This window comes from Mirounga angustirostris, unplaced genomic scaffold (assembly GCF_029215605.1).
Source record: "Mirounga angustirostris isolate CCGP_5_RB_7025 unplaced genomic scaffold, mMirAng1.0.hap1 SCAF_8, whole genome shotgun sequence".
NCBI lineage: Eukaryota > Metazoa > Chordata > Mammalia > Carnivora > Phocidae > Mirounga > Mirounga angustirostris.
The window spans coordinates 49,086,772-49,101,829 of NW_026991716.1; the positions used below are offsets into that span (position 1 = coordinate 49,086,772).

Below are 15,058 nucleotides of genomic sequence, written 5' to 3' on the forward strand. Positions count from 1 at the left end.
TGTGGACTGGCAAAGGTGCTTAGCCTCTGTCTCAGCTTCCCATTCTGTGCAATGACGCAGCGCCCTCATGGGGTTGTTGAGGGCATGAGACGAGATAGCGTCGTATCAGTCGCTTAGCAGAGTCACTCACTCATAGTAAGTGGTCATGGTGTTTTCTATTATTACTGCGAGGTAACAGATGTAAATCATTCATATGTACTCCATAAATGCTTCACGTCCACCTGCCATTCCTCAAACACATGGCCCATATTCTGGGCTCCGTTATTTATTTATTTTTTTTAAGATTTTATTTATTTGAGAGAGAGAGCAAGCATGAATGGGATGAGGGAGAAGAAGACTCCCCGCTTAGCAGGGAGCCCGATGTGGGACTCGATCCCAGGACACTGAGATCATGACCTGAGCTGAAGGCAGACGCTTAACCTACTGAGCCACCCAGGCGCCCTGGCCTCCATTATTTTAGTTTACACCTGACATGTTCTTCCTATAACTCTGTCAATTCTAAATTCTAAAAGTAGCTAAAATAGTGATTCTCAACTTTCATGCCTATAGGAATCACCGTGGGTCTTGTTAAACTGTAGATTCTGACTTAATAGTTCTAGGTTGGCATCCAAGATTTTGAATTTCTAACAAACTCCCACATGAGGCCAATGTTGCTGTCCAAAGACTACTTTTAGTAGCAAGGATTAAGAAAGTCTAGCTGAAATCCAACATCTGCGTAAAATCATCTCCAATGTCTCTAGCTAGAATGTCCTCTCTTTCTTTCACTTTCAAAGCACATCATTTATACTCTCAATTTAGCACTTGCCACATTCAGCCTGCTTTGGTGCATTGCTGTATGTGATTCTGTTCATGCCTAACTAAGCTCTCAGCTGAAAGCTGTCAGCACCAGCACAGTGGTATGGATGTGGTGTTCAGCCAATAATTGTCAAATTACTGAACTGAATGAAAAAGAATGAAATAATACCTTAAAATAACGTTATGTTTTACACGGGTATTCACTTAGAGATTGTCGACATAAATAATTTAATTAGTGAAAATAGTGAAAGAGAATAGTGTTGTGAATAATTTCAAATGATGAATATCTGATTGTGATATTTCCTTTTTCTTAAAAATACATTATACATTGGGGAGCCTGGGTGGCTCAGTTGTTAAGTGTCTGCCTTTGGCTCAGGTCATGATCCCGGGGTCCTAGGATCGAGCCCCGCATCGGGCTCCCTGCTTGGCGGGAAGCCTTCTTCTCCCTCTCCCACTCCCCCTGCTTGTGTTCCCTCTCTCGCTGTCTCTCTCTGTCAAATAAATAAATACAATCTTTTAAAAAAATACATTATACATTCTAGGATTCAGGGTGGGGTGATATGTTGGATAGGATGACAAGGCCAATCTGGGATGATATGGTTTCTACAGATAATCAAATGAATGGGTAATCATTTGTTTTTCAAACTCTGAGTTTCTTGGGCCATGGTTTAAAAAAAAAAGCCTTTAAGTAAACCAGGGGCCAAAGTTGGATAACCCTGCCTACAGGCTGGACATTAATTAGTGGTCACTGGGGTAACATGGACTCACCCTGTTGAGAGTAATTAGGGAAAAGAATTTGTAGGAAATGAGGAAAGTGCAGTGGAGGTCTCTGTTGGAGGAGGTCGTCAAGAGGACGTGACCTCTGCTTGACCCTTGGGCTGAACCTGGGCAATCAAAGGCTCCTCATCTCCTCCTCTGTCCTTGGAATATATGTTCTGCCTATTGTTCCCACAGTAGGAGCCGTTTCAAGGGCACAACCTTGAGAGAGCAGTGTGCTGGGGAGACCAGCGGGATGGTACATAGGAACGAAGCCTGATAAGGCTTCTATACAAGCTTTTAAGATTCTGGTGAGCAGGGGCAGAGATCTACTTGTCCTGCAGATGCCCAAGACAAGCCTGTATGCAAGTCCTTCCTTATTAAGCCTTCTACCTACTGATCGGAGTAGCCTGCCTCCTTCTTCAGTCTCTCCTTGCCCTCCCTGTATGGGGGTCAGTTTGTGAACCACCAATGTACTGTCTGTGGATATTTGTTGGTGGCTGGAGAGCCGGCCGATTGTCCTGTCTAACTGTGGAGTTGGTTCAGCCTTGTATGGACACCTCCTGCATAATTCTGACTTTCCTTCCCCGGAGCAATTAGCATTTTATTTCGGGAGGACTTTCCATTGTGTTTTAAAAATCCAGTCAATACAAATAGAAAAAGAAACTCCATTTTCAGTAACCTTTTCCTTGCCTACCACTCATGTCCTTAGGGAAGCTTAAAGAATTTTCATCAGTACACTAAAAAAGTAGATAGTTGGATGTACTGCAAAACTTTTCAACACTTAACTACAAATCCCCACGACTGCCAAGACATTCTTATAAAGAAATCATTTGGGGAAACTTAGCAACTACTGTTTTTGTGAAATGGTCCCTGTGGGGATGAGGTTTAGGCCTAACTTTTTTTTTTTTTTTTTTTTTTTTTTTTTAGTTTCTGTATCTCGTGCCTGGTATCCAACATTAGTTACAGAATAAACAGTACTTTCCAGAGACTGACAGGGTCAGCTGCTCTGGGAATGTGGCCGGTGACCTCCCTGATGGATTATCGTCCAGCAGGCTGCTTCCAAGTCAGTTGAAAGGTAAGCATTCTTTCTGTATAAGTGCATGCTGCTTTGGAACATGGTTCAACTTCAACTGATAAATCTGAAAGTGTATCCTGGGCATGCTGTCTCAAAGGGCACGGAGCTGTTACTTTGGGGGCAAAGTGATTTGTCATGTCAACACAACCGGAACAGCGAAGCTGCTGGGTTTAGGGGAGGAGTGAGCTACAGTGTTGCATCTGGTTTGATTAAAGCCCTAAAGACACAGGAAAACTTCCATGCAGAACTTGTTTCTCAAGTTCGAAACACACAGTGTAAATCTAATATTCAAAAAGTAAAGCCTTCCATTTCTGAGTCCTTTTTCCTGAAATCTTATCAGTTTAAGTTGGCTGTTGTCTTCACTCCTGAAACAGCAATGCCGTGAGTATGTGTGTGTGTGTGTGAGAAAGAGAGAGAGAGAGAGCGAGAGAGCGAGAGAGAGACAGACACTACTAGGAAGTATATCTACTATTCAAAGGATCTGGAAATATAGTGAGTGTTCCCAAATGTAAGAGCAAAAACTTGTTCAATCCACACATTGTGGATGTCCCCATGAACAAGAGAAAATGTATCCTAAGTCTCTCAGAAATTGTAGATGCTGAGTGTAGAATAGTGGAGAAAATGGAACATGCTGGAATTAGATCCCCAAGTGGTTTTAATCAGCTTGTATGTCATAGGTTCTTGAGGTATGGATTTAGTTTTATATCAGAATTGCTGTTATTTCTAAATTATCATCAGTGTTGCTAGTATTAGTTTTTTTAACCTCACATTTTATTTTTCAATAAGTTTTGATAAAAGAGTTGCATTTTTCAGATGCACACATTCAAAAAGCTAACACTTTTCAAAGTTCTCACAGCTCTCACTTGATTGAACTATTTTCTAGTGTTCCAAACGAATGCTTTATCATCAAGAAATGATTTTATAAAGAAAATGTCTTTTTCTGGACATTGACTAAAATGTCTTTTCTACAGTCATTTTTAAAATATGGCCCAGAACCAAAATAAGGGCACCAGTAGTATCAGAAGAAGTAAAAAAAAATCATATTCCAGTAGAAAAGGTTTATATTTCACTGAAGAGTGGTAATTACAAAGGTACAAATTTGTTAAGCTGTTATTATCGTAATTATCATATACTGATATTTTAGGGTTTGCTTTTGTGTCCACTTGGCAGATTCAACTTACAAAGATGTTTATTATATAGTGACAAATTCAACTTTAAAAAATTCCTCTGTAGACATTATCTTTTCACAAACTGTGGGCATGTGCTATAACTCTTAGCATCCTGTACCTCTGGCCTGCAGAAGCTGGAAGGGATGCTTACAAGTGGTGATGGTGGGACATTAAAAGTCTTCCTGTGTTTGTGTCTTCCAGATGAGACAGATGAGAAGATAAGCGTCAGAGGAATTTTCCGGAAGAAAGGTCCGCAGCTGCTGCTTGAGAGTTTACCAGTTGCCAAACCTGATAAATAGACTCAGGTAGGGGTGCTGGGAAAACTAGAAAATTCTGGGGGCCAGTCTCTGCATTTGTTTTTCACTGCCCCTCCTACCTGCTCATCCCATTTGACCATCAAACAAAGCCTTCTAGAGGCATTGTAAGATTTCACCTAGGAGCAACACCCGTAGGTCAACAGTTAGCTGTTTGAGATCAGTTTTCAGTGCTAGGTCTACACTAGACTTGCTTTTGGCTCTTGGGGACCACAGGGAACCCATTTCCAGTGTGGATTTGGGGACAGGCTCCTGCAGGCATGTGCTGGGTGTAGTACCCTGGCCCACCAATAAATGGGTGTGGCTCTTCCATGGGCTTCTGATCGGACTGTGGAGAGCGTACAGGACCCACCCATGTCCTGCAGGTGCTATGTGGGATGAGAAACTGTATGAAAGGCATTCATTGTCTCAGAAGAGGACCCCATCTTAATAAAAAGATATTTATCCTTGGAACACACAATAAGGAAGATTCTCAGTCATCTACACCAGGCTTTGCAGACTGTTATTTTTTCAAAAGAAAACAGCATTTGTTTTTCATGCCTTGTGGGTGTCTGTCTACCTTGGGAGGTTTCAGAAGTAGAGCCTCTTATCTGTGCTTTTGCTGTGGAGACACAAGTTCTTTAAATGGCAGGTGGGGGGAAATCGCCATTGAAAACAAAACAAACTATATATATATATTTTTTTAAAGATTTTATTTATTTATTTGAGAGAGAGAGAATGAGAGACAGAGAGCATGAGAGGGAGGAAGGTCAGAGGGAGAAGCAGACCCCCTGCTGAGCAGGGAGCCCGATGTGGGACTCGATCCCGGGACTCCAGGATCATGACCTGAGCCGAAGGCAGTTGCTTAACCAGCTGAGCCACCCAGGCGCCCCAAAACAAACTATATTAACTCTCTGGCCCTGTAGAGGAACCAGCCATTTTAATAGCTGCACACTCCACTTTCCCCCAGTTTTTGAATAGAGGAGCAAAATGACAAAATCTGAGCGGCTGAGATTTCACCCTCTGTAAGAGGCACATGCCAAGGGTGCGAAGGAATGGAAGAGATGCCAGTGTCTTGAAGTAAATATCATTTGCTGAGGGTCATTTGTTGCATTTTTGAATGAAATTCTTGCTGGCCTACGGTGGCATAGATTTTAATTTCCTGTTTGGAGTGACCTGTTACTAATGTTTCTGGAAAAAAAATCATAAATTTCCAGCTTAGAAAGGAATTACAGATATTTCTGTGTTGTTTTTTTTTTTAATAGTAGCTTTATTGAGATGAAAATTCACATCCCATAAAATTCACTCTTTTAAAGTATAAGCAAAATTCAGTGGTTTTGAGTATATTCAGAGTTACGCCATCATCATGACTATCTAATTTCAGAATATTTTCACCACCTCAGGAGGAAGCCCCATATCTGTAAGCAGTCACTCCTCATTCTGCTCCCACTCACCTCCTTGCAACCACACATTATCTTTCTGTTTCTATGGAATTGTCAAGTATTCTGGAAGGTTCATATAAGTCGTCATATAATATGTGGCTTTTTTTGTGACCAGCTTCTTTCACATATCATATTTCCAAGGTCCATCCATGTGGTTGTTGTATCAAGCGCTTCATTCCTTTTTATTGACGAATAATGTGCTGCTGTGGGGTATTTCACATTGCTTCACCACTCACAGGTCGATAGACATTGGTGTGGTTTCCACTTCCTGACTGTTACGAATAATGCTATATCACAAACATTTGTGTGCAAGTTTTTGTGTGGATGCATGTTTTTGCTTCTCTTGTGTACATTGCTAGGAGTGGAATTGCTGGGTCATATAACTCTTTATATAAAATGCTGAGGAACGGCCACACTGTTTTCTTTTTTCCTTTTTTTTAAAGATGTATTTATTTTAGAGATGAGAGAGAATGAGTGAGAGAGTGCAAGTGGGGGGAAGAGTCAAATCCTCCACCTACTGATCCACCCAGGCGCCCCCACCACACTGTCTTCTCAAGTGGCTGTCCCACTTTATAGGCCCACCAGCCACGTAGGAGGGTTTCGGTTTATCCACTTGTTGCCAGAGCTTGTGATTGTGACTTGATTTTAGTCATCCTGGTGGGTGTGAAGTGTTATCTCGTTGCGGTTTTGATTTGCATTCCCCAATCACAACATCTTTTCATAATGCTTGTTGGCCATTTGTTTGTCTTCTTTGGGAGAAATGTCTATTCAAATCCTGTGGCCATTTTTAAACCGGGTTGTTTGTATTTGATACTGCTGAGTTGTAAGAATCCTTTATACAGTTTGGATATAAGTCCCTTATCAGAGGAATGATTTACAAATGTTTTCTCCCACTCTCTGTGTTCATTTTTGTGCCACTTTTGTTCAGACTTTGATACTGTCTTGGAACTCACTTTTTTTTCTAGATAAACTTCACAGAGTCCAGAGAAATCATGGCACACACTTTTAGCGCCAACCTGCTTGATGCCACACACTGTGTTAACACACATTACCACGCTTAATTTTTTTTTTTTTTAAGACTTTATTTATTTGCGAGAGAGAGAATGAGAGACAGCATGAGAGGGAGGAGGGTCAGAGGAAGAAGCAGACTCCCCGCCGAGCAGGGAGCCCGATGCGGGACTTGATCCCGGGACTCCAGGATCATGACCTGAGCCGAAGGCAGTCGCCCAACCAACTGAGCCACCCAGGCGCCCTCACACTTAATTTTTGTAATAACATTAAGAGTTTGGCATCATCCCTTATTTTAAGGGAAAGGGAACTGAAGCTCTGAGAATGAGTTTGCTCAAAGTGACCCAACTAGAAAGTGGCAGAATCTGCAAACGAGTCCCATTCTTCCTGCTTAAGTCTGTTTTTTCCTCCTTTACGCCAATAGTTAATTTTTTGAGTAAGGTAAATGAACAATCAATATTGTGTTCATCTGTAATATGATTTGTGTTGGATAAATGCATTTTATTCCAATTTCCTACCAAAAGTCATATGAATAACAGCGCATGACAAGTCTTAAGTCACATCCGTTTGATACATTTCCCTCCTGCCCCCCTTACCCTCTCTTTCCTCTTTTTTTTTTTTTCCTTCCTCTCCCTCCTCTCCTCTTACCTTTACAAGAATTTATTTGGTCCTTACTATGTTCTAAGTGCCTGGATAAAGTGATGCATAATGTACCCTCTGGTGCTTATGCTCTAGCAGAAGAGACAGACCTCAAATGAATAGATAAGGATACACTCAAAATATCACGTGAAATAATATGACACCAGAGGTGATAAGAGCTATGAAGAAGAACACAGCAAATGAGTGGGCAGAGGGTTTGCTATTTTAGATGGGGTCTTTGGGGAAGATCTGGATGAAGGGAGAAGGGAGCCACAGGACTCTGGGGAGAGAGCATTCCTGTCAGAGGAAGGAAAGTGCTTGTGGGACAGACAAGCAGAGGGAAGACCAGGGTGGCCCTGTCTCTGCTGTTTGACCAGTAATAGGCGAGTACTAGCTTTGGCTAGATATACTTTTACCTAAAAAAAAAAGCCCTTGTCCGTAAAACATATCTAAAATATCTGTCTTTAAACATACCTCTGTAGGTAGATGGAGTAGCTACTATTCACCACAGAGGGCTAGTGCTGTTTACCCACTCCCCTATTCTGTCTGCGATGAACTTACTTGTTCAGAGGTGCTAAGTGCACAGTGGTTAGGAGCTTGGTCCAAGGAACGTGAGTGCCACCAGTTAGTTGTGTAACTGTCTTATTTTAATGCTAAAATGGGTGTATTAGTGTGCTAAGGCTGTGGTAACAAAAAACATAGACTGGATGACTTAATAGAAATATCTCTCCTCCCGGTCCTGGAGGCCGGATGTCCAAGGTCAAGGAGTTGGCAGCATTGGCTTCCCCGGAAGGCCTCTCTCCTTGCTTGTAGATGGTTGCCTTCTCTCTGTGTCTTCACATGGTCTTCTCTAATTTTTCTGCTTTTGTCCTAATCTCTTCTAATAAGGACACCTGTCATATTGGATTAGGGCCCACCCTAATGACCTCATTTTACCTTAATTACCTCTTCACATATCCTATTTCCAAATATAGTCTTATTCTGAAATGCTGGGTATTAGGACTTTAACACGATTTTGCGGGGCAGGGGACACAATTCGGCCCGTAACAATGGTGAACATAAGAGTATCTCCTGTCTAGGGTTGTTTTGAGAATTAATTGAGATAATATATGTAAAGCCTTAAAGGAGTTCCTGGCACAAGGTGCGTGCTGTTAAAGTGTGTTAGTAAAAGTATTGTTATCCTCCTTAGATCTAGTCATGCCTACGTGGTGAGTTTGTTGAGGGAAGAAACGTAAAGATTCTGTCTTTTAATTGTATTATTTTTATTTATTCAAAAAAATTCCGCCTGCACCTGGAATAATCTTCACCTATTATAGCTTCTCAGTACACGTTTGCTGAAGTTAAACTTTTCATTCCTGGTGGGAGGGACCTCACTGGCGCACCTCTCTCATCATCACTCTTCTCTTCTTCCCCAACTAGCTCTGCATCCCATCACTCCTCTGCTTCAAACTGGATCCTAAATTTCATCTTCAGGCCTTAAACTAGCAATAACCGAGTTTCCTTTTGTAGCCATAGCATGCTTTTTTTTTTTTTTTCCCTAGAGAGATTTTGGAAGTTCCACTTATATAAAATTTTAACTATTGCCTTGCTTTTGACACATACCAACCCTGCATACTAGGACACCTATAAGACATCAGTTTTCAACCTTGTTAGGGCAACAAGGGTGTATGATTCCTTTTCTGGAATGCAGAGTTGAGCCAAAGAGGGAAGTCCCTTTTGCCCCTGAGTCTGATACAGTGTTTCTGAATTCATCATTCCAAAGCAGGGCTAGCTAGGTTTACTTCTCACTAAGTGTTTCCCTTTTGGAGCTCTTGGGCAACTCTGCCTGGCGACAGAGAACCAGCTATCACCACTCTGAAGGATGGAGCCTCACAATACATTTCCTAAAATGTTTTCTTAAAAAGTGAAGGAAAAACTGATGGGAAACTTGCCTTAAAGTCAGAAACAGGTGTTAAAATGTTTCAAACAGGCGGAGGGATTAGACCACCATAGAGATCAGCCTTGGCTTAAGCTGAAAGCCATTTTTACTTTTTATTTCCATCCACATAGCTAGTTGGTTGCAAAAACAAAACAAAACAAAACAAAACAGGGAGAGTTAATTACCATCGAGTTACACAATAATTTTCTCTAAGACATGTAACAGTTTTCAAAGAGTCCTGAAAACATTTGTTCAGTTGGAAAAAGTGAATTTCATCTCCTATGTCCTTTGTTCCCAGTAGAAAAACCAGGATCATGAAGAACAAAACTGTTTTTTGTTTTTTTTTTAGGAAGGGAAACACCACTTTTTTTTTTTTAAGATTTTATTTTATTTTATTATTTGAGAGAGAGAGAGAATGAGAGAGAGCACATGAGAGGGGGGAGGGTCAGAGGGAGAAGCAGACTCCCTGCTGAGCAGGGAGCCCGATGCGGGACTCGATCCAGGGACTCCAGGATCATGACCTGAGCCGAAGGCAGTCGCTCAACCAACTGAGCCACCCAGATGCCCCGGGAAACACCATTTTTATTTTTACAGGGTTTCTAAGCATCATTTGCCAACTTTTCGTGGAAGAAAATTGGCAATACCTCTTGAATATATGGGTTGTGTGTTAACAGTTTTCACTAGTTATCCTTTTGTTCTTTTCCTGTAAGTGTATTTTTAAACTTTTGAGCTACAAAATAATGCATAACTGTCTGGACTACTAGGACCCAAATTGGAATTTGGGAAAACGAGGCTGGCCTTTCATATTGGCCATATGACATTTTACATTTGTCCTTTGTAAACTGCTTTATTAGGTCTGTATTCTAGAGTATATTTTATCTGCTCCAATGGCTATGAATGAATTCTTTGATGATGGCTTTTTGTCACATGCATCTTTCATGGTTCAGGGAACCTAACCTGTTGGAATATTCTCCTGCTGAAGAGTTTGCTTTTCTATCTAGTGACATTTATCATTATCTAAGGCCAGCTGCCTGACTTCTCTTCAGTGCTCTGTTTATGGGGTTTGAACATCTATAAATGGAAACACTAGCTAACCAGAAATTATCGCCAGGGCTTTCTGATAGTGTCTCGAGCACTCACAACTTGGAATGTCCTGCAGTATCTAACATGTAAGCACGTCAAATCATTTTCTAGACAGAATCTGAATCTCTTTTTGTGTTTCTCCCTCTTCCTCTGTCTGTCTTTCTCTCTCATTCAGTTTCAACATGGAATTTGAAAAGCATGAAAAAGGAAGCTTATTAAATGCGAAATTAGAGGAGAAACTGACGGTAAGATGTGTGAGATTTAGTGTACACAGATTGATAGTGTAACTGACGTAGTAACAAAGCAGCGATCACAGATTGGCAAAGTTGTACTAACTAGCTTGCATTTCCATGTTTTTTTCTGGTCAGCAACCTGAACATTAATGAGTTCCATGGACTTTGCTGAACACGGTACAATGAAATTATTAATAAAATTTCAATACTAGAATGTGGGCAAATTTGATTTTAGTTAAATGATGTGTTTTACCTCCATTTTAAAAGCCAGAATCCATTTATTTTGAGCCCTCGTTGTAATTGCCTCAATACTGGAAGATTATTTCATTTATTGAGCTGAAGCTTAGCAAAGTCCAGTTTCTCTCCGAGATACTAGGAATATGTGTCCAGAAAAATATATAAGTATTATAGACTATTTTAATATTTTATCAAGTAAGTTAATGATCTTCTAGTGTAAGGATAAAGCTTACTCATCAGAAAGGTTTTATTATTTTGCTATGAAAGTTGTAAAAGTAAGTTTACCTTGATGCTGAGAAATTACATGTCAATGCACTGTAGAGTTTACCTATATTTGCTCAAACATAAAATATCCTATAGACTGGAGTAGTAGAATGTGCTGTTCCTGGTTCACCTGATGGGTATAGGAGGCGAATTATGCTTGGGAATGTACTGTGGCTACAGAGTTAACGATAGAACCGGGCCTGGCTAATTTTAACAACAGTACAAGTAGCAAAAAGTAAAACTACGTCAACTTTTAAGACTATGACTGCTTAAAATTGTGAGAATGCATTGTTCTGGATGTTTGAAATAGAGATTTATGCACTCTTAATGATAGTAAAACTTGAAGGATGAAAAAAAACCCCAGAGGGTTGAAAATTCCTGAAGTATATTAGAATTTCAAAGTCTTGAAGAACTACATTGAATAAAATACAACTTTTTCTTAAAGGATTCAGGTCATCATTTTGAATATTAGCTGTGGATCTCTGTTCTAGATGGTTGTCTAGCCACAGACTGTTTGGCTTTTTGACTATATTGCAAAGCTATGCATTATTATAGAACTAACAGGGGGTTTTGAGTCAAAAAGGTTTGTGTGACAGTTCTCACTCCACAACTTCAAAATGTAGGACTATGGGATTTTGTTTAAGCTTTCTGAGTCACAGTTAACTCACTTGTAAGATGGGGAGTAGTAATACTAATTGGAAGGCTGTCATGAAGATTAAAAACTATAACGTTTGAGGATTCCCTGAGCTGAACCTAATATTTTCAAACTGTTTTTGGCCTGACTTAGTTAGAAAATACATACCCAAAGTTTATTAATATAGAAAGAGAAATCTGAAGTGCATTTCAAAGTAAAAGGAAAACTCGGATATGCCCACCTTAAAGCCTTAGTGGTTATAAAACCTTTATGGAACCAGATAGAGAGTAAATAAATACATGAATAAAGAGTTGCTATGAATTAGTGTGAAATTTGATCCAGAGCTTTCTGGCAATCTTTTATGGGGAGTTTTATAAATCAATACAGTGAACATGGGGCAAGTAAACAGAAGTGAAAATGGTCTCGTATGTGCGGTGATTTGATGTATACGCATTGCACTCTCTGGAGGGTCAGACATTCTGCATGCTGGACTCTACCTTGAACACAGGTGTGAACCTAGAAGTGAGCAAAAACCTCTCCTTAGAGGAAGCAGCTGTTACAAAATTCATGAACATTACTCTGGAGGAGAGATCTAGGGCTAGCCTCTGATTAAATTCCGGAAGAGTAGAGGGAAATGTGGGACAGTTCAGAAGGGCTGGGAACATCTAATCAGCACTGAGAAGAGATGGTTCTTGGTGGTGGTGATGGGGCGGGCACATTAAAGTTCAGTAGTGTGGGCAGTTACCTCTATAGGCAAACAGAGCTCCATACGTATGTAACCCAGATATCTTTCAGATAAAGGAATTTTCGCGACACTGTTATCAAGAAAAGGTTAACATATTCAGTATCTCTAAGAGACCTGGAAAATAGATAATAGATCTCTAAAAGTTCACAGTAGAAATTATTTTGGTTAACACTTTGGCTTTTTATGTGGATAAACATCTAAAAACTTCAACTTGTGGAGTATTGTGTTCCTTGCTAATACTGATGTAATATGGTATGACTGGCTAGGTTGCTGTATACAGTTAAAGATGTATTTTTGTAGACTTTGTTAGGTTCTGAAAATTATTAAATTTATTATAAATAGTGACATTTGTACAAATATGGTTTTTAAAAGGAGAAAATATTTTTCTATTAAAATATTTAAATATGTATACATTATAATATTGCTGAGTTATAATATGTATCTTCTTTAAAGGTATACTCAAAGATTTTTTATTATGAACAATGTTATGGAATATATCACACAGTTAAGAAATTCACATGATTGGCTTTATTTGAAAAAAATTCCAAGGTGAGATCTACAGCAAATAAGAAAATCAACAGTCTACAGATTTTTAGAATTCATCAGCTTATTCTATCCAAAGAAATAGACAAAAGTAAAATAAGATTCTTTTTGTTTCCTTCAAGATTTTATTTAAATTCAAGTTAGTTCACATAGAGTATAGTATAAGTTTCAGGGATAGATTTTAGTGATTTGTCATTTGCATACAACACCCAGTGTTCATCCCAAGTGCCCTCTTTAATGCCCATCACCAATTACCCTGTCCCCCACCCCCTCCCTTCCAGCAAACCTCAGCTTGCTACCCATAGTTAAGAGTTTCTCATGGTTTGCCTCCCTCTCTGTTTTTGTCTCATTTTATCTTTTTTTCCCTTCCTCTATGTTCATCTCTTTTGTTTCTTAAATTGCACCAATGAGTGAAATCATATGGCATTTGTCTTTCTCTGACTGACTTATTTTGGTTGGCATAATACCCTCTAATTCCATCCATGTTGTTGCAAATGGCAAGATTTCATTCTTTTTGATGGCTGAGTAATATTCTGTTATATATATGTTTGTGTATACACACACACACACACACACACACCCCACATCTTCCTTATCCAGTCATCAGTTGATGGACATTTGGGTTCTTTCTGTGTTTTGGCTATTGTGGACATTGCTGCTATAAAAACACTGGTGTGCGTGTGCCCCTTCAAATCACTATTTTTGTATCCTTAGGATAAATACCTAGTAGTATAGTTGCTGGATTGTAGGTTAGTTCTATTTTTAACTTTTTGAGGAACCTCCATATTGTTATCTCGAGTGGCTGCATCAGCTTGCATTCCCACCAACAGTGTAGGAGGGTTCCCCTTTCGCCGCATCCCCGCCAACATCTGTTGTTTCCTGACTTGTTAATTTTAGCCATTCTGACTGGTGTGAGGTGGTATCTCAGTGTGGTTTGGATTTGTATTTCTCTGATGCTGAGGAATGTTGAGCTGTTTTTCATGTGTCTGTTAGCCGTTTATATGTCGTCTTTGGAGAAATGTTCATGTCTTCTGCCCATTTCTTGATTGGATTATTTGTTTTTTGGGTGTTGAGTGTGATAAGTTCTTTATAGATTTTGGATATTAGCCCTTTATCCGATATGTCATTTATAAATATCTTCTCCCATTCCATAGGCTGCCTTGTAGTTTTGTTGATTGTTTCTTTTGCTGTGCAGAAGCTTTTTGTCTTGATGAAGTCCCAATAGTTCATTTTTGCCTTTGTTTCCCTTGCCTTTGGCGATGTGTCTAGGAAGAAGTTGTTGTGGCTGAGGTCAAAGAGGTTGCTGCCTGTGTTCTCCTGTAGGATTTTGATGGTTTTCTGTCTCACATTTAGGCCTTCCATCTATTTTGAATTTATTTTTGTGTATGGTGTAAGAAAGTGGTCCAGTTTCATTCTTTTGCATGTTGCTATGCAGTTTTCCCAACACCCATTTGTTGAAGAGCCTGTCTTCTTTCCACTGGACATTCTTTCCTGCTTTGTCAAAGATGAGCTGACCATAGAGTTGAGGGTCCATTTCTCGGCTCTCTATTCTGTTCCATTGATCCATGTGTCCGTTTTTGTGCCAGTACCATACTGTCTTGATGACTATAGCTTTGTAATAGAGCTTGAAGTCCGGAACTGTGATTCCTCCAGCAACTTTTCTTTTTCAGGGTCACTTTGGCTATTTTGTGTCTTTTCTGTTTCCATACAAATTTTAGAGTTGTCTGTTTTAGCTCTGTGAAAATGCTGGTGTTATTTTAATAGGGATTGCATTGAATATGCAGTTTGCTTTGGGAAGTATAGACATTTTAACAATATTTGTTCTTCCAATCCATGAGCATGGAATGTTTTTCCTTTTCTTTGTGTCTTCCTCAATTTCTTTCATAAGTGTTCTATAGTTTTCAGAGTAAAAATTCTTTACCTCTTTGGTTAGGTTTATTCCTAGGTATCTTATGATTTTTGGTACAATTGTAAATGGGATCGATTCCTCGATTTCTTTTTCTGCTGCTTCATTATTGGTGTATAGAAATGCAACAGACTTCTGTGCATTGATTTTATATCTAGCAACTTTGCTGAATTCCTGCATCAGTGGAGTCTTTCAGGTTTTCTACTTAGAGTATCATGGCATCTGCAAAGAGTGGGAGTTTGAGTTCTTCTTTGTCGATTCGGATGCCTTTTATTTCTTTTTGTTGTCTGATTGCTGTGGCTAGGACTTCTAGTA

At 39.6% G+C, this 15,058-nt stretch overlaps 1 protein-coding gene across 14 annotated transcripts in view; it reads left to right on the top strand.

Annotated features, from left to right (window-relative positions):
* The first annotated feature begins 2,867 nt into the window (after window positions 1-2,867).
* Window positions 2,868-15,058, top strand: part of MLIP (muscular LMNA interacting protein) — a 250,825-nt gene continuing 238,634 nt past the window's right edge. For 10 of the 14 annotated variants that reach the window (XM_045867028.2, XM_054505412.1, XM_045867027.1 and 7 more), the window contains exons 1-2: window positions 9,970-10,267; window positions 10,357-10,426. In XM_045867028.2, coding sequence (XP_045722984.1) covers window positions 10,176-10,267; window positions 10,357-10,426 — 162 coding nt within the window. In that variant the 5' untranslated portion in view covers window positions 9,970-10,175. The other 4 variants (XM_045867032.3, XM_045867035.2, XM_054505411.1 and 1 more) reach the window with 4 other exon arrangements.